This window comes from Macaca nemestrina, chromosome 19, assembly GCF_043159975.1.
Source record: "Macaca nemestrina isolate mMacNem1 chromosome 19, mMacNem.hap1, whole genome shotgun sequence".
Classification (NCBI taxonomy): domain Eukaryota; kingdom Metazoa; phylum Chordata; class Mammalia; order Primates; family Cercopithecidae; genus Macaca; species Macaca nemestrina.
The window spans coordinates 82,201,009-82,226,655 of NC_092143.1; the positions used below are offsets into that span (position 1 = coordinate 82,201,009).

The window sequence follows — 25,647 nt, forward strand, 5'->3', positions numbered from 1 at the left end:
ATTTCTTTTTTTCTTTGTCGTCCATCACAAGCTCATGAGGTTAAACTGCGCCAGAGAGGGTCTGGGGTTTGTGCCTCTAAGGTCAGAGGGAACGACCTGTGTTAGATGCAGAATTCCCTTCTCATTTGTCCCCAGCTGCATCTTGTCCCATTCCAAGTTTCTAGAAATCTGCCTTGTGGACCTGCTTCCAGAAGGCTTACTCCAGTGTCTTCCTCTGATTCTTTCACTGAACGATCTCTCCTCGATGTGCCCTGCTTGCGGCCTGGCAGTTTGGGGGCATCGTTGCTTGAGGACATCTGCTGTGTAGCTGTAGTAGCAGCTGCGGAAACAGCCTCCCCTCTTTGAGTTTCACTCTGTTAATAGCAGTAATTGTTAGAACGTATTTTTCTTGTCATATGAGGTTGCAGCAGTGTCAATGCAGACCTTTAAGATTCACTCTGAGGTGGTCACACCTCCACACTGAAACCACCAAAGTCCTTGTCTTAATAAAGGTATCTTTTCATTTATAAAATGCATCCCTGAAGAGAACAAATACATACTGATGACTGTGCAGCAGCCGATCACTTCCACATTTAATAACATTTCACATGGAGAGTCCTGACAAAGCAGGAACAGCAAATGTGTTGCCTGTGATTTGGTGTGTGGCACTGGTGTAGAAGAGATGGGTTGCAATTTTAAGACTAGCTAACTTCTCCAAAGTCGAGAGGATGAATTGACTAGCTTAGGAAAATAAGGAAGTAGTATGTCAGTGTAACTCCTTCCACCAATGTAGAACTCGCCTCAGATTCTCTGTCTCCATTAAATTAACAATCTGTTTCTGGCATACTGTCGTTTACCTGCTGGACATCCTGTGCAAGGGAATTGTTTGAATGATAATGTAAAAGTGTAGGGACAGTGTGGATTCCTTGCAACCATTAACCAAAATGATAGGCATGTTTACAAATATCAAATCAATAAGTTGAAAGTAAACCTGCATTTTATCTAACCAAGCCTCATTTGGTAGAAAATTAATTAACTTTCACAAAGTTAAATAGTTTACTCAGAGCCTACAATTATCCGGATAGAATAATATTATTTATTGTCCATCTTGTTAGAACCCTGCTAAAAATTTCTGGATTAACTGTGATAAATAGAGAAGACTATCAGTATGTCTACTAGGCTTTTTCTTTATATAGACTTTATTGCCCACAAATTCTTTAAAACATTAATTTGAGTATGAATAAAAAGGTATGCTCTTTAAAAATGTAGGAGAAGGAAGGGACTTGTTATGGTCCACTAAGAAATAAACTGTAGCATCCCCGGCTGCTGAGTGCGCTCACCAGAAGCTCTCTCTCCCTGCATTCTTTCTCTGGTTCAGGATCTCACACAGTCTTCCCACGCTGCCAATCAACAGTTCGCATCAGTAACTCTCACGTGGGGACGTGATGCAGACGTGTCACTCCTGAAAACATTTAGCTTCCATGGCATATGCCTTAGCTGGCAGAGTGGGATTCGTCTACACAAAGGTTGACTAAAAGCACACATTCTTTAAGAAATGTTTAAAAACTTACAAATATGTAAATTACTTGATTCTTGCAAGATGGTTTGTTGCGTTACTAAAAAAGCATGATATAATTGCCTCAGCGGTCTCAGTATGCTCTCTCCTTTACAAACCTGCACTCCTGTCCACTCTCGGATCAGTTGCCAAGACTAGGGTTCAAAGCAAACACGCTATTGATGCCACCCTGGAATGCATTTGGCACTAGGGCATTACTGCAACAGGCATACAGGAATGCAATAATGGATGATATGTAGCATGATATGTGATCTCTGACATTCCTTATAATTCTTCTGTTCTCATCTCCTTTTTTTCCTTTCTATTTCAATTACTTTGAGCAGCATCAAGAAAAAATTACCAATCCACCAAAATGAGTAAGTCCCCCTGTGAAGCCATGAAATGCTTGCTCTACATGATGCCATTTCATGCTTCTACACCCTAAACTCTGACCATTTTCTCCTCCGGGAAAAATGTCAAGTTTAGGTGTCGATAGCTTTCATTACCAACTAATCACTAGAACCTGAATTAGAAAAGCTAACAAAACCTAACCAAGTTTACAGTTTGTTTTTAGAAAGAACTTAAAACAAACAAACCAACAAGAAAGTGACAAAACGCTAACACCCCACCTTGTGAGGTCTTTGTACATGCACTGATTTCATTCGTGTTTATCCTCCTTTTACTTGCCCCTCACTCAAATCTCTCCCAACACCCTTTCCTCTTCTGACTCAGCTGCTCTCTGCCAACAGACTGGCCCACCCGGAAGGAAGCCTCCCGGACCTCACCATGATGCACCTGACCGCCAAGCTGGAGAAGCCGGAGGTGAGGAAGTTGGCTGAGCCTGGGGAGGAGAAGCCCGAGGGCTACTCTGAAAAAGCCCAAAAGGGTGATCTTGGGAAAGACAGCGAGGAGTCAGAGGAGGACGGAGAGGAAGAGGAGGAATCCGAGGAGGAGGAAGAAACATCAGGTAAACAGCCGCTCAGAGAATGCTGGCTGCCAGACTAAGTGAAGGAAACATTGACTTGCTCCAAAAGAATACATATTTGACCCAGTCCATGACATAAAAATTAGAGTGGTTTTTGTTTGGTTGCTATAGTTTTAATATTACTGTTCCAATTGCTCCAATTTCCTTTTAATTCTGACTGAGAAAAGACCAGATGGCTGGTTCTCAGTGACTGACCCACAAGTAGCACTCCTGGCCAGACACTGGTGGGGCATGGTGTTGACCACGTGCTCAGTCAGAGCCTCTCTGTTTCTACCAGATGCAGGTACAGCTGGCTGTGCAGAATCTCCAAAGGCTGTAGACATCGCCTTTACAAATGCATTCTCAAGAAACCATTCTTTTCCAGGAAACTGATAATTAAGAATGTATTTCTAGCTCTGATTTGATGCCTAAGGACATGGACACTGGAGGAGAAAGTCAGCAGTTGGATAATTATAATTTCAAGCAAACTCCTAGAGATGTTTTTGTCAATATTGCTGTTTTAGGGGTTTCACTCTTTATTCTTTGGGCTCTTTCTACTTCCCTTCCTAAACTTGAAATAATGTTTTAATAGGGCATGATGAACATTGAGCAGCCTCAGTGATCAGGAAATTTTATCTGACAGAGAATATAAAGTCTACATAGCCATTTCTAGGAAGTCTGGGACAACCCAGAGAGCATCATCTCTGGGGTGAGGTTCTGGGGCTATCACCTTAAGATGCTGCCCTTGTCTTTGCTGGTCAACTGTCCTTAACAAAATTAGAAAATAAAAAAGTAGCAGGAGGACTCCTTCCAAAGGTTTATGCCCCTTAAACTTGGTCTTCTTTCCTCTCTCATCTCAGAACACAGAGGAGAGGACCAGAAACGTTCTCTCCATATCCGATCATTGTGAATTCCTCAGTGTGAAGCGGAGACCCCAGGTCTGTGAGGCCAAGTACCTAAGTCTAGGATTTTATTACATTACTTCAAGATGGATTTTGAGCTTTACTAATAGGTCCTGCCCAAAATTGCACAGCCCCTTTTCTCTCAATCCCTCATGTACGTGGCACCTACGCGTCTAAATCATGCTCATTTATTACCTACACCTTTTTATTGACTACCATCTGAGTCACTCTCTAAATACAGTAGTCCTGCCTTAGCCTTGGGGGACATATTCTAAGACTCCCAGTAGATGCTAAAACCTCAGATAGCACTGAACCCTGTGTACACTGTGTGTGAATTTCTTTTTCCTTCTTTACAATTACACAGATAGAAGAGTTGCTCTTACCTTAGATCTTAGCAACCTCGGTGTACATTTTTTTCTTTCCTTATTAATAAAATTGAGAACTGTTACCATTAACTTAAAGGAAGCATTTTGTGGCTGCTCTCTGGCATATTCAAATTGCCAGCATCACTACTCTTTCACTTGGAGCCATTAGAAAGTAAAATAAGAGTGACTTGAACACAGCAGGGCAATACTGCAGTGAGACAGCTACTAATGCAGTGAGACAGCTACTAAGACAGCTATTGCAACTGAGACAGCTACTAAGTGACTGACCACTGGGCAGGGAGTGTAGACAGCATGGCCCTGCTGGACAAAGGGATTCACATTCCAAGGGGAAGGACAGAGTGGGACAGCATGAGATTTCATCCTTCTACTCAGAACAGTATGTAACTTAACACTTCTGAATCATTTCTGGAATTTTCCATTTAATTTTTTTGGACTGTGGTTGACTGCAGGTAACTGAAATCTTGGAAAGCATAGCCATGGATAAAGGAGAACTACTGTAAGCATGTTTCACAATAACTAGAACCTTACTTAGCTTTCAGAACCAGGTACAGTAACTGTTGCATCTACCCAAGCCAGTTAAAGAAGCTACTTAAAGAGATACGTAGGACTTGTAATCTGCCAAGATAGACTTGTGAGCTTTTGTTTACAAACAAGACAGGCTGGTATTACAGAACAGTCCTGTTGTGACTTTCAGTCAATAAAGTGAGCCAGCACAGTCCTTCTTGATAGAAGCATGACTCCTTTGTTAGCATAAGGTAGAAATAATAAAATAAGTAATTTGATTAAAAATTATTATTTGAATAAATCTGACCATGTTTCAGAAAACCATGGGCTGAGTCATTCTGCTGCTTAGAGTTCACTTCTGATTCTGACAAGGAGCAAAAGCTCTTCCTGCCCATGCAGGGCTCTGACTGGTTCACTTTTTCATGGAAACCAGAGAACTTTACCACTCACCAGTTAAGCCTTGTCAAAGGAGACAGGCCACTTATAAAAGTGCTGTTGTGGCAAGAAAGATGTCCTTTAGAAGGAGTTAAGATTATTTAATATTCCTAGAATATTAGGAAATTATAGTTTGGTCTCAAGAGTAAATAACATCAAAGGGGCTGGGCATGGGGGCTCACGCCTGTACTCCCAGCACTTTGGGAGGCTGAAGCTGGCAGATCATTTGAGGCCAAGAGTTCAAGACCAGCCTGGCCAACATGATGAGACCTTTTTTCTACTGAAAATACAAAAATTAGCTGGGCATGGTGGTATGTGCCTGTAGTCCCACCTACTCAAGGAGAATCGTTTGAACCCAAAAGGCAGAGGCTGCAGTGAGCTGAGATTGTGCCACTGCACTCCAGCCTGGGCTACAGAGCAAGACTCTGTCAGAAAAAGGAAGGAAGGGAGGGAGGGAGGGAGGGAGGGACAAGGGAAGGAAGGAAGGAAGGAGGGAAGGAGGGAGGGAGGGAGGGAAGGAAAGAAGGAAGGAAGGAAGGAAGGAAGGAAGGAAGGAAGGAAGGAAGGAAGGAAGGAAGGAAGGAAGGAAGGAAGGAAAAAAAAGGAAGAAAGAAAGAAAAGTAAATAATGTTGATCATGCCACTGCACTCCAGCCTAAGCTACAGTGCAAGACTCTGTCAGAGAAAGAAAGGAGGGAGAGAGACAGACAGAAAAGGAAGGAAGGAAGGAAGGAAGGAAATGTCAAAATCCTTCTTTACACTAATCAAAAGGTAGACAAAAGCCACATTGTCCCTCCAACTCTCAATTTATGATATCTGTGTCATCATGACTTGGGATTCTTATATCATCCTTATTCCAGATTTTGGTTTTCTTAGAATTCATCCACTATAATTATTTTGCAGCCTCTCATTCCAACCTGAAAGTGACAAGATATGCTTTAAATGATAATGTTTTAAAAATGTTACGCTCTTGTCTGTACTTCCTGTTTTGCAGATTTAAGGAACAAATGGCACCTGGTGATTGACCGCCTCACTGTGCTCTTCTTAAAATTCCTGGAGTATTTCCACAAGCTGCAGGTGTTCATGTGGTGGATTTTGGAGTTGCACATCATCAAAATCGTTTCCTCTTACATTATCTGGGTTTCCGTGAAAGAGGCAAGTGAACATTTGTCCTATCATCAGGCTGAATAGAAACACAGTAGGTCCTCATTTTCCTTTTCCAGCTGTCCATGATTTTTTTAATGTAATCCCCATTACATTAGGGTATCAAGACTCCAAGATAAGTACTTACACTTACAGAAATCCGAGGGTCAGGAGCACTGAGAAAAAGGAAAGAGGCTCATGGCTGAGTTTCTCATTGGCTTGGTCATATTACAAACGCTACTTATTTTCATCTAGTCCTTAGGGAAGTGTGTGAGAGCAGGCTGCCCTTCTGCCCCTGCCTATGGGAATCTATCTCCCTAAATTCTCCAAGGAAAACAGGAGCATTCCAGTTTACGTTACCAAGGAGAAAGCTCAGTTTCCAAAATCTAAGAAAATCTTTAGTAGAGCTCACCTTGTTTACTATTGGATTTCTTGAGACAGAACACAAAGTCTTCAGCCATGCACCTGTACTGCACTTCTGTTTCCTTGATTGTAAAGAAGAGAGTCATCATCCAGCCAACAGATTATTTAATGTTCACTGCAGAGAAATTAGCTTTCTTTCCTTTTATTCAACAAATAGCATTTGCATACTTCTGTATGCCTGGACTATTTCTGAGTTGGTTACAATTCAAGAAGTCTTTGCCCTCTAAAAATTAATCAAGGAAGTACTGCCTATAATCTTTAAAAAGTTACATATATAACAGTAAAATGTCACAGCTACAACACTACAAACCTAAAACGTTTCACAAATAGGTAGCTAAGAGATGAACCTTAATTTGAGCTCTATAGTCTAAACTAGAACTTCTGCCCCAGTTCATACAAACCGTCTGAAATGGGCAGGGGATCATTGCCAAGTGGGAATGAAAACAGAAGCCCCTCTCTGTGAGATTTGTGGGGGAAATGGCAGCGACTCCATTCTTTTTTTTTTTTTTTTTTTTTAGAATTTTAATTATTTTTGAAAGTTACTTTTATTCCTTTAAGTATTTTTTTATTATTATTATACTTTAAGTTCTAGGGTACACATGCACAACGTGCAGGTTTGTTACATATGTATACATGCGCCATGTTGGTGTGCTGCACCCATTAACTCGTCATTTACATTAGATATATCTCCTAATGCTATCACTCCCCCGTTTCCCCACCCCACAACAGGCCCCGGTGTGTGATGTTCCCCTTCCTGTGTCCAAGTGTTCTCATTGTTCAATTCCCACCTATGAGTGAGAACATGTGGTATTTGGTTTTTTGTCCTTGAGATAGTTTGCTGAGAATGATGGTTTCCAGCTTCATCCATGTCCCTACAAAGGACATGAACTCATCCTTTTTTATGGCTGCATAATGTTCCATGGTGTATATGTGCCACATTTTCTTAATCCAGTCTATCATTGATGGACATTTGGATTGGTTCTGAGCTTTTGCTATTGTGAATAGTGCCGCAATAAACATACGTGTGCATGTGTCTCCATAGCAGCATGATTTATGATCCTTTGGGTATATACCCAGTAATGAGATGACTGGGTCAAATGGTATTTCTAATTCTAGATCTTTGAGGAATCACCACACTGTTTTCCACAATGGTTGAACTAGTTTACAGTCCCACAAACAGTGTAAAAGTGTTCCTATTTCTCCACATCCTCTCCAGCACCTGTTGTTTCCTGACTTTTTAATGATCACCATTCTAACTGGTGTGAAATAGTATCTCATTGTGGTTTTAATTTGCATTTCTCTGATGGCCAGTGATGATGAGCATTTTTTCATGTGTCTGTTGGCTGCATAAATGTCTTCTTTTGAGAAGTGTCTGTTCATATCCTTTGCCCCCTTTTTGATGGGGTTGTTTGGTTTATTTTCTTGTAAGTTTGAGTTCTTTGTAGATTCTGGATATTAGGGCAGTGGCTGCATTCTTAAGTCATGGGGCATATACATTAAATGGAGCCCAAATCTATCCTAATATTTGTATTCATTGAGAGCAAAAGTTTAAGCATTTTAACTGTAGAGGTGAATTGAACAGTTCAGATAAAAATTTGAGGGTTAGGGTATTAAAGAGAAATAGAAAAGAACAAGAGAAGGCATTTGACAAAAAATGCACAAAGACCATTTCTGAAGAAATCCAATCTGAGGTACAGATGCCTTCTGATTCATGAGAAGCTGTGCTGTGGGGTGTGAAGGCGTGTTCAGACAGTGTAATGATGGGAGTGGGCATTAGGGGGAACAGGAAATTCATGGGAGTCAGACAGAGAATCTGCTGTCATAAATCCATCCTGTTGTACAATCTATCCATCAGAAAAGGGTTAAAGGATGCAATTTCTTATAGATCCTAAACAAAAGGCAGACAACTTTTTTCATTATCCTTAATGAGTCCCCAGACATAACCTTGTTAACAGACCATCAAGTGAACAAAATATCTAGTTACCGTGTTCCACTCTTAGGAAAACAGCCTTCCATAGAGTATCACCACTCCCTTCTCTGTGACTGACACATTGTGCAGACTTTCAGAATTTTCATTCCTAATTTCATCTCTCTCACCTTTAATTTTAAAACAAGTGAGAGACACATGAGGCATAGAAATCCTGCTCCTTCTGCTGCTAGCATCTGCCAAATCCCGTCGCCGTAAGATTGTTTCGGCCGCTCGTGTTGTACGTGATGTCACCTCACTTGCATGGGGTTTCTGGCCCTGAAGCTTTGGTCTCTGGGTTCTTGACAGTGTGTGCGTCGCTGGCTCTGTCTAATGTAATTGGCACACTGAGCCATCAATTTGGTGACATGCAATCAAAAGACTTCTCTGCAGACCTTCATTGTCCCTTTAAAATGCATCCTATAGGGAAACTTTCCTCCGTGTCCCTGAACTCAGCGCACTTTCTGATCATTCCTAAGAAATACAAAATCCTACAGTGACTTAAGTGAGCAAAATCTCACTTCAGTGGTTAAAATTGTGGAGTCACGGAGAATCATCGAGACTCGGGTCCCTCCGCAGGTAGAAGCTCCCCTTTCCTAGCTGATCCTTTCTTTCTCACCCACACCTCCTTCCTTCCTAACTTCTGTAAGGAAGGTTTTTATTTAAAAAAAGAAATCCACCTCACAGAGGCTCTTTAGTCCTTCTTTTGTTTCATTCTTTCCTGGGCTGGAGCTCAGACTCACAGGCTCAGGGCAAGGCCCCCTGGGATGGGGATGTTGTGACTTGGCCTGTGCCATCCCATGATGGCCTCATGCTCTGGGCTGGCAGCTGGCGGGTAAACCTGCCCTTGCCCTCCTGGAGGCTCCTCGGTGGGGCATCCCACTGGCACTCTTGGCCGGCACCGGTACCCAGCCCCTGGTTGCCCAGCCCCTGGTTGCCCAGCTCCTTCTCCTCCTGGAGTCCTCTGTGGAGTCCTGCTGCCCTTCCAGACAGCTTTCCCTGCAGCCTCGGAGCAGCTCTGGGCGCTCTGTGCCTTCCCATCAGGCCCAGGAGCTGCCCTCACACAGGCCCTGCTCTGCTTGCACACATGGGAGCCCGACAGAGAGACTCTGCACCCTGTAGCCAGAGCTCTTCATCTCTCAGGCCCCACGGGTACCAGTGCCCAAGCTCCAGGTGCACACATCGGGCTCCGAGTGATTAGCTCCTCACTCGGGCTGTGCACAGAGGACATTCTCCTCCCTGCATCTCCACCTGCCCCATCATCTTGGCACTGGGCGGGGGACAGGCAGGACGCAGCCCCTCTCCACAAAGAAAGCTCTTCAGGAGCTGTGGCAGCTTTGGGTTCAAGACATCCTTACCCAAGGCCTCAGTAAGGGTGCTTGTTTTCACAACTTTTGGGTTCATCTCTCCTGCAAATATTAAACCTTTTCGAAGTTATCATCATGAAGCATCTGGAAAAGAAGAAGCTGCTGGAAAAGAAATGGTTAGTGAAACATTTATTTTACATCAACATCTTATTCAGAAGTGACACTGCTTTGGAATAATCTAGATTTAAATATATATATTATATATATATAAAATACATACAACATTTTCTTCTCCTTTTGAAATACACAGCTACTTTCTAATTCCAAAGGCTGTTGGACAGCTCTGTGAGGTCAGGTGAATCTTGAGGAAGAGGCCACACTTTCTGTTAGCACCTCAGCATTTCCCCGGGGGCCTGGCCAGTTGGAGAAGCTCCATGAATGAAGGAAGGAAGGAAGGAAAGAAGATAATAAAAGGACTTTGCAAACCTGAGGTTTCTCCTTCTTGTCAGTTGAGGTTTCGTCATTATTGTTATATTTTCGCTCTCACTAAGCATTCATTGAGCCTTTTTTAAGAACTCACAATAGGCCGGGCGTGGTGGCTCAGGCCTGTAATCCCGGCACTTTGGGAGGCCAAGACAGGCTGATCACAAGGTCAGGAGATCGAGACCATCCTGGCTAACACAATGAAAGCCCGTCTCTACTAAAAATACAAAAATTTAGCCAGGTGTGGTGGCGGACGCCTATAGTCCCAGCTACTGGGGAGGCTGAGGCAGGAGAATGGCATGAGCTTGCAGTGAGCGGAGATCACGCCACTGTACTCCAGCCTGGGCAACAGAGCGAGACTCCGTCTCAAAAAAAAAAAAAAGAACTCACAATAAAGTGAATGTGTACATGGTGCTAGGTGCTGGTGCAGTAGCTTGAAAGACACACTTGTCTTAGCTCACAGCCTGATGGGAATGGGATGGGAATGGCTGCCAAAGAAAACTAAAAGTGATAATAACTGCTGTGCTAGAGGTGTCCACAGTGAGCACTGGCTGCACAGGGAGGAGTATCTCTTGCAAGTGGTTGCAACCTGGAGGTGATAGTTGCAGCCCAGGTCCTTTGGGGGAGGGAAGCCAGGGATGGGTAAGTGCAGGGACCAGAAGGCTTGGGTTCTCAGAGGCCCCTTCCCTCGAGGCAGGGCCCTCATGCCCCACAAGGTTATATTCAGATAGGATGACAACCCGTGTACAGTGCTTTGTTGGGAAAGCATTATGGCATAAAACTGTTTCTCAAAATCCTTGATAGTAAGAATCACCTGGACACTTGTTATGTATGTGGACCAGTGTCTATTTCCCTAAAATTCTAATTCATCAGGTGTCGGTTGTAGCCCAGGTATTTGTCATAGTCATCGTCCTCCTCCTCCTCCTCCTCCTTCTCCTAATTCTCCTTCCCCTTCCCCTCCTCTTTTCTGCTTCCCCTTCTATCTCCCCTTTTCTCCCTCCTCTTCTTCTTCCTTATCCTTCTTCCTCCCCCTCCTCCTCCTCCTCTTCTTCCTCCTCCTTTCTTCTTCCCTTCCATGAGATTCTTACCATCAGGGAAATGATGAGATCATGATCTCTGTAGATGACAGAACTGTGAGAGGGCATGGCGCACTGAGGTTTGCACTGGGCTTGCTATTTTTATGGAATGAAGTATCATACTTCACTGAGCCCCAGTGTTTCTATTCGTAAAATGATAAAATAAAAATATTCACCTCACAGAGGCTCTTTAGTCCTCTAATTTGACTTCTCTAGGATGCTGAGGACTCGGGATCCTTTCCTTGTCATTGAAGCTCTCCCTCTTTGTTTTGAACATCAGCTCACCTTCCCGGCCCTTCCCCACCGCTTCGTCAGACCCTTCCTGTCTCGTTCCTGGGCTCCTCCTGCCCTTCCCACCAGCCTCCTCAGCGTGTTCCTCAGGTTCTGTCCACAGCCTGTGTCTGTTCTGGACTGTCATGGGTGAGCTCACTAGCTCACAAGCACAGGACTGGTTCAGTTGCCCTTCACCTGCTGCCAGTCCTAAAATCTGTGTCAACTCACTGCTCTCTTTGAACTCCAGGCCCCTGTGTCCACGGGACAGCTGGGCCTGACCCTACTTCTTGAGTGGCCCCAAAGCACTTTCAGGTGACCTACTCACTCCCTCTGCCTCCACTCCCCTTTTGATTGCTCTTACAGATTCCCAGCTTTTCCCAGTCTTTTCTCTTTCCAACACATATTCCACAATGCAGCCAGAATAGTCTTCCCACAGGGTAGACGTGATCATGAGAGCCCTCTACCCAAACCTTGCAGCAGCTGCCTCTCATCCCCACGATAACGTAGTATAAGACCCCCATGATCCAGCCCAGACCACTTCACCTTTGCCATCCCTGGACAGTCTAGGACGCCAGGTGGGTTTTAAAGTCCTCTGACAGGTTTCAGATGACACTTCTCTCACCATGAATCACTTGCTTCTCCAAGGATGGGCAGCCCATGCTCTCCCAAGTCTGGAAGGGCCTTGGACCTGCTTTTTCTTTTGCCTGTCTAACTGCTATTTATTCTTCCGGTCTCAGTCCCCTTATGCTGTCACCAAGTGCCTTTGTGCCTCCATCTGTCCCTCCCACATGCCTCCTGCGGGCAGGGAATCCTCAAAGGATGTGTCACCTTGAACCTGGTTAAGACTTAATGAAAGTTACTATCTTTACTTCTCTTTTCCCATCACTCAGAAAATTGAAAGTTCTGAATAAATTGTGCTGTCTTTATACTAAAGGCTTTAGATACATAGTAACAGACATAACAGAGTTAATTTCACAGCTTCTTTAATAGGGTTTGCTTTTTAATATCCAAATTGACGAGACACTTGCTGATGGCTAAAGAGGAAGTCAGTTCGCTAATCTGTCTGTTTTGTTCAAAGGTAACTTTGATTATGTTTATGAGTGAGTTATGGTTTACAGGGCCTTTCCATGTACAGTGTTTCTTTCATCTTCAATTAATTCTATAAGGCATCTCCTCCTACCCTAATATTTCAGCACTTAATTTTCAGAGAGGTTCCTTGCATTGGACAGTGACAAATAGTTGAGTAGAAGAATAACAGGTAACAAATAGCAGAATTAAATACTGTCATGCAGTCTCCAGATTTTCTTCTTTTATAGTTTTTTTAACTTTTTTTTTTTTTGAGATGTAGTCTCACTCTGTCACCCAGGGTGGGGAGTGCAGTAGCACGATCTTGGCTCACTGCAACCTCTGCCCTCTGAGTTCAAGTGATTCTCCTGCCTCAGCCTCCCAAGTAGCTGGGATTACAGGCGCCTGCCACCGAGTCCAGCTAATTTTTTGTATTTTTAGTAGAGATGGGGTTTCACCATCTTGGCCAGGCTGGTCTTGAACTCCTGACCTCGTGATCCACCGACCTCAGCCTCCCGAAGTGCTGGGATTACAGGCATGAGCCACCGCACCCGGCCTCTTCTTTTATAATTTTATAAGCCAAGTAGGTAACTATGTCTCTTATAGCCCACAAGGCTTAGCCCACAATGCTTGGTACATGTTTAGTTGTATCAAATGAGAGCATGCTGTTATTTCTACCTGATAATATTAAACATTTCTAGAATATTACTTTCACAATATTCAGAATAAATGAGCACTTCCCATGCCTGAAGAAGATGATGGTCCTTCTATACTGTCCGATGAACTATTAACTATACTACAGAATTGTCTGATGACCTATTAACTATACTACAGAATTGCTAGAAATGTGAGAACATCTGGCCTGATCAATGAACTCGCATGCAGTCCAAAGTCAACAGTTCAAGCTGAGCTCATAAACTTGCCGCTCTGACCAGCTTCCCTGTCAGCACTGCTGTGTCAGTCATGGTACTGTTACCCACTCAGGCTCTCAAGTGGAAACCTGGGAGTCACTCCTTGAACCTTCTCTCCTACCCACCGGCCCACCAAGCCAATCAGTCATCGAGTCCAGCTAATTTTGCCTCCCATCTTGAACTCGCGCCTCCTCCCCATCTTCCCTGGGCTATTGCAGCAGCATGTGAGTGGGTCACCTAACCTCACATCCAATCCCCACAGTGCACCCTCCATTCGTCAGTTACATTGATCTCAATGGGAAGCAAATCTTACCTCCAAATTCCCAGTGTAATACCCCTCCACAGCTCTCCGTTTTCTGAAGACTGGGCTCCTGCGCCATAGCATGGTGTAAGAAGGATCCGTCAGAACTTGGCTATAGCTGCACCTCCAGGCTCACCTCCTGCTGCACTTCACACTTTCAACTCTGAACTTTCCAGTTGTTTGTTGTCGCCTGTCCCCACCATACTAGCTCATGCTTTCCTGCCTTCGCCCATGCCTCCTTTACCTAAAGAATCCACCTCTCGTCTTTCTTGGCCTGGCTCAGTTCAGGCACTGTTTCTTCTTGAAAATGCTTCCTGACCTCCACATTGGACCAAGGACCCTTCTGGATGCTCTCACAGGAGCCTGCCCACATCGATAGCTTAGCCAGTGCTACAGGATAGTGACATCACCTGCCATACAAGACATAATGTCCCCGAGGGGTGAGACCATAACTCACCTACTTTAGTACCCCGGCACCTAGGGCAATTCCGTGCGCGTGCTAGGAATCCAGTCCACTTTTGCTGAACTGAGTAAATCAAGTCATCCTGTTTTGTGGATGTCCTGTTTGTTATGCCATGTTACGTATTTTTGTCCCCATTTCTGGTTGTGTGTTTTCAGGTGTCTCTGTTCAACTATGTATTTTTGATTTCTTGGGCTTTTGCTCTGCCGTACGCCAAGCTGCGCCGTCTGGCTTCAAGTGTCTGCACAGTCTGGACATGTGTGATCATCGTCTGCAAAATGTTGTACCAGCTCCAAACCATTAAGCCTGAGAACTTCTCTGTTAACTGTTCCTTGGTGAGCCTCGGTGATAGGGGAGTATTCCTGACTGCCCTTTAGCAAAGCAAGGCAGATGCTTGGGGAACCGCCATCCCCAAGCACATTAGGCCTGGCCTGGCCGGGCTTGTAAGTCACCTCTCCCTGGTCGTGCTCTGGCCCCGTGTTAAGCCTCCTCTCATACTGAGGTCTCCCCTGAGATGGGCCTGCCCCTCCCATCCCACCACTGTCCGTTTGCTCAAAGCTGAAGACTAAATAACCCGAGCTCTCCTAATCTGTGAAGCTATTTTTTTACTCCATTTTCTCTTCTTTTTAGCCAAATGAAAATCAAACAAACATCCCCCTTAATGAGTTGAACAAGTCTCTGCTCTACAGTGCTCCTGTCGATCCTACAGAGTGGGTCGGCCTGCGAAAGTCTTCGCCTCTGCTCGTCTACCTAAGGGTAACGGCTTGTCGCGCTTAGTTTGGGCCTCCACACCGCTATATAATAGCTCAGGACTCTTCCCCGAGACGCTCAACATCACATTTTATAGTAACCACATATTCTCATGTGGGATTTGGCATCACCTTTGCAACAAACTCTAAGTGTTAAAATCAGTATTATGGCACGTTAAAGAGAAAATGACCAAACGGTCTGAGATTGCTTGAATAAAATGTGACAAATACATTCATTGGAACATTATACAATCGTTTTAAGACCATTACAAGATTAAGGTCAACGGGTGCATTAGAATTGAAGCATGTTTAAAATATATTAAGTTTTTTAAAAAGCAAATTTCAAAACACTGTGCATAGTATGATCTCTTCTAGACACAAAGAAAAATATTGAGTAAAGTAGACCAAATGCTCAATAGTGATTATTTCTGAGAAGCGGATATAGCCTTACAAGACATTTTTGCTGTGTAAATTCTGTTTCTCTATAGTTTTTAATAAAGAGACTCTATTACATCTAGAAGTAATAAAGCATATATTTATAAAAGGGAACTTGAGTACAAACAGCCATACAAACATAATGAAAACAACATGCTTCAGACTTTTCACGTTTTATTTTTGTGGATTATCTGAGCAGTCCTAGTCATGTTACACTGGCAATGCATTTAACGGTACAGCCTCTACACTCAGCACCTGGGATTTTTAAATGTATTAAGCATCCCATTTTCTTTGTGTAGCTTCTAGATTTTTCATCACGTGGTAGATATCTTTTGTACTAGTAGCCACTGTAAATAGCTGTTATGAGGGTAAAGCAAATTGGTATTTGAAAAGGGTGATTGAATCGTGTCTGGAACCCATGGTTCCATAAATGTTAACTGTTTTCATTATCTTGAATAATCATTATATCATCACTATTATTATTTTACTGTTGTCAGCATGCTTCTCAATCTATTGCTCTCTGTAGCAAGATTTCAGGGGTGTTCAAAAGTTTCCCCCTAAGCAGCTTCCTGTTCTTCCAGCTGGGTGCATTTTCCAGGAGGTCTCTGTACTGTTTTTGCACTTCCAGTCACAAACAAGGCTGAACTGCCCTCCTTGGATAACTGGAAATTGCTTCCTTGGTGTGAGATGTGTAGTTTTGAGAAATAGGAATGAGCAGCAGCATCTTATGTCTGGAGATTCTAGATCCTATTACTTTGGAAATTAGCCTGATTTTCTAATAGAGATAATGCCACAATAAATAAGACAGAGAAAATGAATATTGAGCTCAAAACTGTTTAAGAGAGGTGAGCTTTTAGAAAACATTGTCCTTGTAGTTGTGAAGAATATGGGAATTGCTTGAAATTACCAAATCGTACAGCATCTGGCTGACACAGTTGTGTTTCCTTGCTTTGTAGAATAACCTCCTGATGCTGGCTATCCTGGCCTTTGAAGTCACCATTTACCGCCATCAGGAATACTATCGAGGTCGAAACAACCTGACGGCCCCTGTGTCTAAAACTATCTTTCATGACATTACAAGACTACATCTAGATGATGGACTTATTAATTGTGCCAAATATTTCATAAATTACTTCTTCTACAAATTCGGTCTGGAGGTGAGTTTCCTTGCTGACATGTTTTATTTCTCTTTTCCATGAAAATTCAAAAACTGCTTCTGGCCAATTGGCCACTGGAACCTTGTGATACATCTCCAGGCATGATAGCTGTCTCCTTGAGAAGAACAGAAAGTATCTGTACTGACGGTTAACTGGCTTGACTGAAAGTTTTCCAAGACTAGGTGCTGAACACCCCCCTCCACAGCAGTGCCTTGGCCTCTCTGGATCTCCAGAGCAATGTAAATGCATGGCCATCAGTTGCCATGTTAACAGGTTTCTTATTAAGAATAAAGTATTCATCTTCTGGCCGGGCGCGGTGGCTCACGCCTGTAATCCCAGCACTTTGGAAGGCCAAGGTGGGCGGAGCTTCTGAGGTCAGGAGTTCAAGACCAGCCTGGCCAACATGGTGGAACCCCATCTCTACTAAAAATACAAAAATAATCCATGCACGGTGGTGCACGCCTGTAATCCCAGGTATTTGGGAGGCTGAGGCAGGAGAATTGTCTGAACCTGGGAGGCAGAGGTTGCAGTAAGCCAAGATTGCACCAGTGCACTCTAGCCTGGGTGACAGAGCAAGATTCCATCTCAAATTAATTAATTAATTAATAATAAATAAATATTAATCTTCTCTCTGTGCATTCTGAAACCATAAGCTGCAGCCAAAATGAACTGTTTTAACCTAAAATGGTTGTGATAGTGCCTGTGCCTTCATAGAAGGAAGTAGGAATGGTGATGTTTCATGAGGAGATCAAAATTGCTGTTGGCTTTATTGTCTGAAGTGGTTATTATAAGAGCTACTTAGTCAGTTTGTCCCTTGGGAGTAATCTGTACAGTATTTCTGTCTTCACCTGAGACACTCAAAAGAGCAAGCACTGGTGAATCTGTGCAGACAGACTGGCCCTGAGGGATGTGGGTCTCCGCCATCTACACAGACCTGATACCTATCACCAGTCCCCTTTCCCGTAAGTCTGATATATTTATTTTTTTTGTGCCTCTTTTCATCTTTACACAGACCTGTTTCCTAATGTCAGTTAATGTGATTGGCCAGCGAATGGATTTCTATGCCATGATCCACGCCTGCTGGCTGATCGCTGTCTTATATAGACGCAGAAGGAAAGCCATCGCGGAGATCTGGCCCAAGTACTGCTGCTTCCTGGCATGCATCATCACCTTCCAGTATTTCATCTGCATCGGCATCCCACCTGCTCCTTGCCGAGGTGAGCCTGCCCCTCCCTGGAGCCGTCTACTTTTAGAAGAAGCCATTACCGAGTGGACGGCTGGGAGAAGCGTGGTGAAGAAGAGTATTGATTGTGCTGTTCGCCACTTCCCTCCCTGCAGATTACCCGTGGAGATTCAAGGGTGCCAGCTTCAATGACAACATCATAAAGTGGCTGTACTTCCCCGATTTCATTGTGCGGCCCAACCCCGTGTTTCTTGTCTGTAAGTGTTTCCACTGCAGGGCCACGGAGTGCTGGTATCCGGGGTCACTGCTAATCATTCTTCCGTGCTATGCATTAGTGCCTTTTGTCTTCCACTAGACTTCATAATCATGTAAAGGCTTGTCTTATGCATTAAGATCACAGGTCATTAATGGCTTCTACTCACCCTATTACACTTGCGAAATAATAAATCAATGTTTGAAATACCATATTCCCTTGCATAATTTCACTTCCCCCAAAACACACACACACACACACACACACACGCACGCACATCTACGCAGCCACTTTTCAAAAGACAGACCAGAGAGGAAGGCTTTGTGTTTTGTGTTTACTGACTTTGTGGTTTCTGCTCCCAATGCAGATAAATCAACCCTGAACATGGGGCAGCAGATGCTAGGAGATGCTTCCCAGATTTCAGTTGCTCTAGAATTGGGCTGCAGCCCCAAGGCCTTCCCAGGGCAGCTGGTGATCCAAAGGTCAGAGCAGCTCCCCCAAGACCAGAGTACTGGGTGCTACAGAAAATGCAAATGACTGCCCTGCCTAAACAAGTTGAGGTTTAATTTAAAAAGCAAGGAAGCAGCTTGTGTGCCGGCTGTCAGGCAGGCTTGGCCTGAGGCCCTTTGTGGCAGTTGCTGGGAAGACAGCTGTCTCAGGCTGCTCTGTACTGTCTGGCACTGGTCCACCACCTCCACCTGCTCTCACCACGCCTGTAGTGTGGCTTATGCTCTGGGGAGAATCTTTGGTTGCAAATGGAAAGGGGGATGGAAAGGATAAAGAAAAATGAGGCCGGGTGCAGTGGCTCACGCCTGTAATCCCAGCACTTTGGGAGGCCGAGGCGGGTGGATCATGAAGTCAGGAGATCAAGACCATCCTGGCTAACACAGTGAAAACCTGTCTCTACTAAAAATACAAAACATTAGCTAAGCGTGGTGGCGGGCACCTGTAATCCCAGCTACATGCGAGGCTGAGGCAGGAGAATGACGTGAACCCAGGAGGTGGAGCTTGCAGTGAGCTGAGATCGAGCCACTGCACTCCAGCCTGGGCGACACTCTGTCTCAAAAAAAAAAAAAGAAAAAGAAAAAGAAAAATGAATATCTGCATCTGCCACACATAAAAAGATAAAGATGGGGAAATTGCTTAAGTGACCTCCTTAAAACTGGTGGGAGGTAAATGCAAATAAACACTGCGCTCTAAGAGACTCACGAAGACTAGTAAGTACCACCCAATACTTTCTCTCATCAATGTGCAAACAAAATCCAGACTCCTCATGTGAGCTCCTGGAGTGTCTGTGGTCACTCTATGCCCTGCGAGGTGGAGAAGGTGTGACTTGGCCCCGACATTGGACTCCAGGATGAATTTTACTATGAACTTTGGAAACAACTCACTTAGGAGCTGGGGAGGGGCTGTTGCTGTGTGATGACTGTGTGTTGCATTATGTAAATCGGAAGAGGGTGAGGTGGCTTCATGATCTCACCTCTGTCTTGCCAGATGACTTCATGCTGCTTCTGTGCGCCTCCTTACAACGGCAGATTTTTGAGGATGAGAACAAGGCTGCAGTGCGAATCATGGCAGGTGACAATGTCGAGATCTGCATGAACCTTGATGCGGCCTCCTTTAGCCAACACAACCCTGTGCCAGATTTTATTCACTGCAGGTAACAAGAGCTTCACATTTGCTAAAAGCCACTTTCATGTGTGTATTTCCATTACATTGCTCCTCTATACTTTATCTGCTATACTTTGGAAATAGATGTGCTGAATTGTATGCACTAAAGCTAATAAATGCTGGACAGTGTGAGTCAGCAGCCTGGAGGCTGAGCCTCTGAATTACAGCACTGCACCTGCTTTTGTCCGTGTAAACCACCTCTTTATGGCCTCAGTCATCCTCCTCTTGTTCAGACCAAAGCTGACTTGTCCCAATGATACCAGCTCTCCAGTGGAGGGTCCTCCCGCTCATCTCTTATCCCTCCTCTGCATCCCCATAGCTCATCCTCATCTTCCCTCCCTCTTCCTCATCCCCCATCTTTCTTCCTTATCTTTCATCCCTCATCCTCATCCCTTCTCCTCGTCTTCTGTCTCTCCTACTCATCCTCCATTTTTCATCTTCATCTCCACAGCTCATTCTTAACCCCACCCCTCCTCCTCATCCTCCAGCCTTCTTCCTCATCTTCATCACTTATTCTCATCCTCCATCTCTCATTCTTATCCCCATCCCTCCTCATCACCCTCCATTCCTCCTTCTCATCCTCCATCCCTGCCACTCATCCTTAATCCCTCATCCCCATTCTTAGTCCTAATCCTGCTGCCCTCCATCCTCCATGCCTCATACTCATTCCCATAGGACATCCTCATCCCCCTTTCCTCCCTCTCATCTCCATCCTTCCTCCTCATCCTCTATCCCTCATTCTTATCCACATAGCTCATCCATGTTCTCCATCCCTCAACTTTATCCCCAACCCTCATCCTTTTCCCCATTTCTCCTCCTCATCCTCCATTCCTACTCCTAATCTTTCATCCTTCAACCACATCCCCATAGCTCATTTTATCCCCATTCCTCCTCACCTCCATTTCTTCTTCTCATCCTGCATTACTCCTTCTCATCCCTATAGCTCATCTTCATTCCCATTCCTCTTCCTCATCTTCCATTCCTTCTTCTCCTCCTCCATCCCTCATTTGTATCTACATTCCTTTTTATCCTGCATCCTTCCTTATCTCCATCCCTCATTCTCATCCTTCATCCCTCATCCTTATCCCCATTCCTCCTCCTCATCCTCCATCCCTCCTCCTAATCTTTCATCCCTCCTCCCAATCTTTCATCCTTCATCCGCATCCCCATGGCTCATCTTTATCCCCATCCCTCCTCCTTATCCTCCATTTCTCCTTCTCATCCTGCATCCCTCCTTCTCATCCTCATAGCTCTTCATCCCCACTCCTCCTCCTCCTCCATCCATCCTTCTCTGCCATCCCCCCTCCTCACCCTCCATCCCTCCTCCATCTTTCTCCTCCTCCATCCCTCCTCATCTTTCTTTTTTTTTTTTTTTTTTTTTTTTTTTTTTTTGAGGCAGAGTCTCGCTCTGTCGCCCAGGCTGGAGTGCAGTGGCGTGATCTCGGCTCACTGCAAGCTCCGCCTCCCGGGTTCACACCATTCTCCTGCCTCAGCCTCCCAAGTAGCTACAGGCACTACAGGCGCCCGCCACCACGCCCGGTTAATTTTTTGTATTTTTAGTAGAGACAGGGTTTCACCGTGTTGGCCAGGATGGTCTCGATCTCCTGACCTCGTGATTCGCCCGCCTCGGCCTCCCAAAGTGCAGGGATTACAGGCGTGAGCCACCACGCCCAGCCCTCATCTTTCATCCTTTATCTACATCCCCATAGCTCATTCTCATCCCCCAGTTCTCCTACTCATCCCCATCCTTCCTCCTCATCCTCCATTTCTCTCATCCTGCATCCCTCCTCTTCATCTTCACCCCTCATTCTCATCCTTTATCCCTCATCCTCATCTTCATAGTTTATCCTTATCTCCCATCCCTCCTCCTCATCCCTCTTGCCTCTGCCTCATCCTCATCCCTCCTTCTCATCTTCCACTCCTCCTACTCATCTTCCATCCCTCATCCTCATTTCCATAGCTCATTCTTGCCCCCATCCCTCATCCTTATCCCTATCCCTCCTCCTTCTTCATCCTTCATTCTCATCCTCCATTCATCCTCCTCATTCTTCATTCCTCAGTCTCATCCTCATAGCTCATCCTCATCCCCTTTCCCTTATCCCCATCTTTTATTCTCATCTTCCAGTCCTCCTATTTATCCTTAATCCCTCATCCTCATCCCCATAGTTCATCCTCATTCTCTATTTATCCTCCTCATCCTCCATCGCTCATCCTCAATCCCCATCACTAATCCTTATCCCCATCCCTCATTCTCTTCCATTTCTCATTCTCATCTTCCATGCCTCCTCCTCATCCTCTATTTCTCCTCCTCATCCCCTATTTCTCCTCTTCAGCCTCCATCCCTTATCCTTATCCCCCATCCCTCCGCTTCATCCTCCATCCCTCATCCTTATCCCCATCCCTCCTCCTCATCCTCCATCCCTCATCCTTATCCCCCATCCCTCCTCCTCATCCTCCATCCCTCATCCTTATCCCCATCCCTCCTCCTCATCCTGCATCCCTCATCCTTATTCCCCATCCCTCCTCCTCATCCTCCATTCGTTTTCCTCATCTCGCATCTCTCCTCCTCATCCCTTGTTCCTCGTCCTCACTTCCTATATTCACTGGGCACTAAGGAGGAATGGCTCCCTAGATTCCATCTTGTGCCTGTGCTCTTCTTGAGCAGTGTCTCCCCTGTGGCCATGCAAGGTCTCCCTAGCAGCTTTTCTGTCCTCCACCATTCTACCCAGCCTCATAACAGCTGATCTGGGCCGTGTTTCCCTCACAGTATTTGTGTTTAAACCATGCTTGACCTTTCACCATGCATTCACCCTTTCTGCATTCCCTGGGTTTCCATGTTGAGATTTTGTCACCCAAGGCCAACTTCATGGAGGGCAGGCCCACTCTGCCTCTGCAGTCAGATCTTCGGTCTTTCAGTGCCTCTAAGACTCCACTCAGCTGCCCACTGTAGTCAGCTATCTGAGGAAGCTGCTGTGACTTTTGATACCCCCTTATTAGCTGTATGTCATGGGACTAATTTCCTAACCTCTCATCCTCACTGATTAGTGTCTGCCCTATTGAGCCACACGAGGTTGCAGTGAGAGGCTCATGCAGTCACGGCACACATGCCATCCATGTGGAGGTAGTACACTGATAGTACCCGAGCTGGCCGACCCCACACATGGAGTCACTCTCCAGCTTCCAGTCTTCCAGAGATTCCTGTTTACATGGTGTGGATCATCTTCTGACTGGTGTTGGTACCTGAAGAACCCGTCTTATCCCCACTTCTAAGGTGTAGCCTTAGGGTGAAGATCACGTCTAACTTGCTTTTGTATTTGTCCCCATCCCCCACTTACAGTTCTCGGCCCATAATGCATATACCAATACAGATAACTGTCAGTCACCTGCTACTGCCTTTGCACCAGGCTCTGGTCCAGGCTTTGCACACATGGAGCCATTTTACCCCAGCCCAAGGAGGTCATGCTGTTATCCCCATTGTGGAGAGGAGGAAACTGCAGCGACGAGATGAGACGTAGGCCACAGGAGAACTGGGATTGGAACTCAAGCAATCCAGCTCCCAAATCAATGTTTAAGCACTTGTGTGCCTTTTGGTAGCACGAGAGGCTCGATATAAATTGAGTAAATCAGGAAGTGAATTTGCTTTAAAACAATATGCTATATGGACTTGACCATTCTATTTGTGAATTAAGTACTAAACTAGGCACTGATCTAAGGTAAGACTTCCATTTTTACCTCTTCTCTGTGATGCTAAGAAAACAATCAGTCCAGCCCAATATTTACTATTGCAAAGGGAACATAAGTATTTTCAGTGTATTCATGAAAAACCTAAATCATAACTCCAATGGAAAGCTTTTGTGTGCCATTGATTTTTAAAGCTGATTTTTGCTTTAGTTATTTCAAATTGTTGTTCTGTTTCTCAATGAGGACTGCCAGCAAAGTGACCCCCCTCAGGAAGTGACCTGTCAAATGCCACAGCAGTGAGTAGGAAGCCAGCGCACATGCTTACTGGTCAGAAGCACAGCCGTGCTCCCCTCTTCCTCTCCAACAGGGCTCAGCTCCACAGCACCCTGGGATCTCTGGAAAGCGGCCAGAGCCCTGAGAGTTAGGTGGCCCCTTAGCCACAGTACCTGTCACCAGGGTTCAGTCTCTCTATTCAGAAATCCTTAAGGCTCTTCTTTGAAGCATGTTTATTGATGTTTTCCATGTTCTCCTCACAAGCTTAGTTTTATGAATTCAGGACCCAAAGTGGGTTCAGCGCCAAGATGTGAAGGCCAGGGCTGGTAAAGCGGGAATTGACTGCTGCAGGCCAGGAAGGAACGTTATGGAAAGAATAAGCTGTACTCACAGTCACACATGGGCCTGCACATACACTCAAAATGGCAGCAGCCCAATTCCACTGAATTAAAACCACACACACTTCAGAAGGCCCCTAGGCTCATACAAATCACTACCTTTATTTGTGATGATCCAGGGATACAGGGAGATACTGACATTTCATTCACTCTCCATTATGAAGTCAAGGAAGGGTTTATATATTTTAGAAAAAAGAATTATAAACATATTTAAGCGTTTTACTTTAAAAAGGGTAAAGGGTAAAAGTTTACTTGTCTGAGAAATGTACCAAGGTACAACTCAGAATCATCCCCTAATGATGCTGAATAGCTCAAGTGTGGTGCATATTTTATTAAGCAGTTTACTCACTAACATCCTACAAAACAAGAACCCATTAATCAAAGAATTAATCCAGAATTGGTTCTCCTCTGCTTCTTCCCACATGTGCCAAAAGAAACTACCAAGGCAAAACCCCCAAAACCAAAAAGTTCTAATCAAGAAATGCAGTTAGGGCTTGGCCTATAGGTGTGACTCCTGTCAGATAACATTGACCCGCAGGCTAGAGCTGCTGCTTGTTGCAAGACTGACACCTGAACGCTGGCTTCACCTTCCATGAGGAAAGCAGCAGGGATGGGTGGCCCGCAAAGGGAATCCTGACTCAGCCCGAGGACCTCCAAAAACAGAGTATTGGAAAGAACAAAAAAGCCTCACCATGGCTGTGGATAGTTGCTCAGAATCGCCTCCTCCCATGTGTAGGGAAAGATTTCCACCTGTAATAAAACCTTTGTGTTCAATATAAATTTGTTTAACTTCTAGTTCATCCATTCTTAACATTTCTTTCACTAGCCAGAAGGCATCTGTATCTTAGAATTTCTTTTGCCATACAATTATTCATGCCTCCCACAGAAACAGAAAGGAGAATTTTGAGTACTCAAGTGGTAGGCAGAAAATGTTGTTTGTGAGAAATTTGGCCTGAATAAGGTGACGAGAAGCGTACACACGGTTTCCACAACTCATCTATTGGTCTATTACTATTTGAGGGTTTCCTAGATAGCAGGATGAAATGAAAACTCACAGTCTGATTTGCGAGGTGCAGTAGAGAGCATGAATTTCTTCCCTTGTTAAAGACTTTCCTGATTTTGCTTTTGTTTGTTTTGTTGTTGTTGTCCTTTTGTCATTGGCTTTGTTTTCCAGATCTTACTTAGACATGTCCAAAGTGATCGTCTTCAGCTACCTCTTCTGGTTCGTGCTCACCATCATCTTCATCACTGGGACCACCAGGATCAGCATCTTTTGCATGGGGTACCTGGTGGCCTGTTTCTACTTCCTGCTCTTTGGGGGCGATTTGCTGTTGAAACCCATCAAGAGCATCCTGCGCTACTGGGACTGGCTGATCGCATACAACGTTTTTGTGATTACGATGAAAAATATCCTGTCAGTAAGTGGTTCCCACTGCATAACACAGTTTCCGTGTAAGAGTAAACAATCCACTCGGTGGTTATTAAAAGCCCAGTGCTTGTCGTGTTGCTCTCTTAAAAGCCCCAAATAAGATGCTGCAAATTCAGAATTGAAAAGCCATTTATTCTTCTCTGTGTTGCCACATTAAACAGAATCTTTTTGGCTCATTTGCACCATTTCAAGGTCACATGGCTAAAGGATATGTGTTCATAGGAATAAATTCTAAAATGTCTTTTACTAATTAAAATTCTGTCTCTTCTGAGGGACAATTTGTCAT

General features: G+C 44.7%; 1 protein-coding gene across 16 annotated transcripts in view; it reads left to right on the plus strand.

Moving 5' to 3' along the window:
- LOC105478913 (piezo type mechanosensitive ion channel component 2) overlaps positions 1–25,647 on the plus strand; it is a 475,658-nt gene that overhangs the window by 367,531 nt on the left and 82,480 nt on the right. For 13 of the 16 annotated variants that reach the window (XR_985592.3, XR_011617161.1, XM_011736634.2 and 10 more), the window contains 10 exons: positions 1,879–1,911; positions 2,284–2,501; positions 5,719–5,879; positions 14,291–14,467; positions 14,763–14,888; positions 16,273–16,473; positions 17,486–17,690; positions 17,812–17,913; positions 19,404–19,569; positions 25,107–25,350. Coding sequence is in view for 14 of the 16 variants with exons in the window: in XM_011736634.2 (XP_011734936.1) it covers positions 1,879–1,911; positions 2,284–2,501; positions 5,719–5,879; positions 14,291–14,467; positions 14,763–14,888; positions 16,273–16,473; positions 17,486–17,690; positions 17,812–17,913; positions 19,404–19,569; positions 25,107–25,350 (1,633 nt within the window). In the remaining 2 variants the exon portion in view is untranslated. The remainder of the gene's footprint in view (positions 1–1,878; positions 1,912–2,283; positions 2,502–5,718; positions 5,880–14,290; positions 14,468–14,762; positions 14,889–16,272; positions 16,474–17,485; positions 17,691–17,811; positions 17,914–19,403; positions 19,570–25,106; positions 25,351–25,647) is intronic. The other 3 variants (XM_011736640.3, XM_011736635.3, XM_011736638.3) reach the window with 1 other exon arrangement.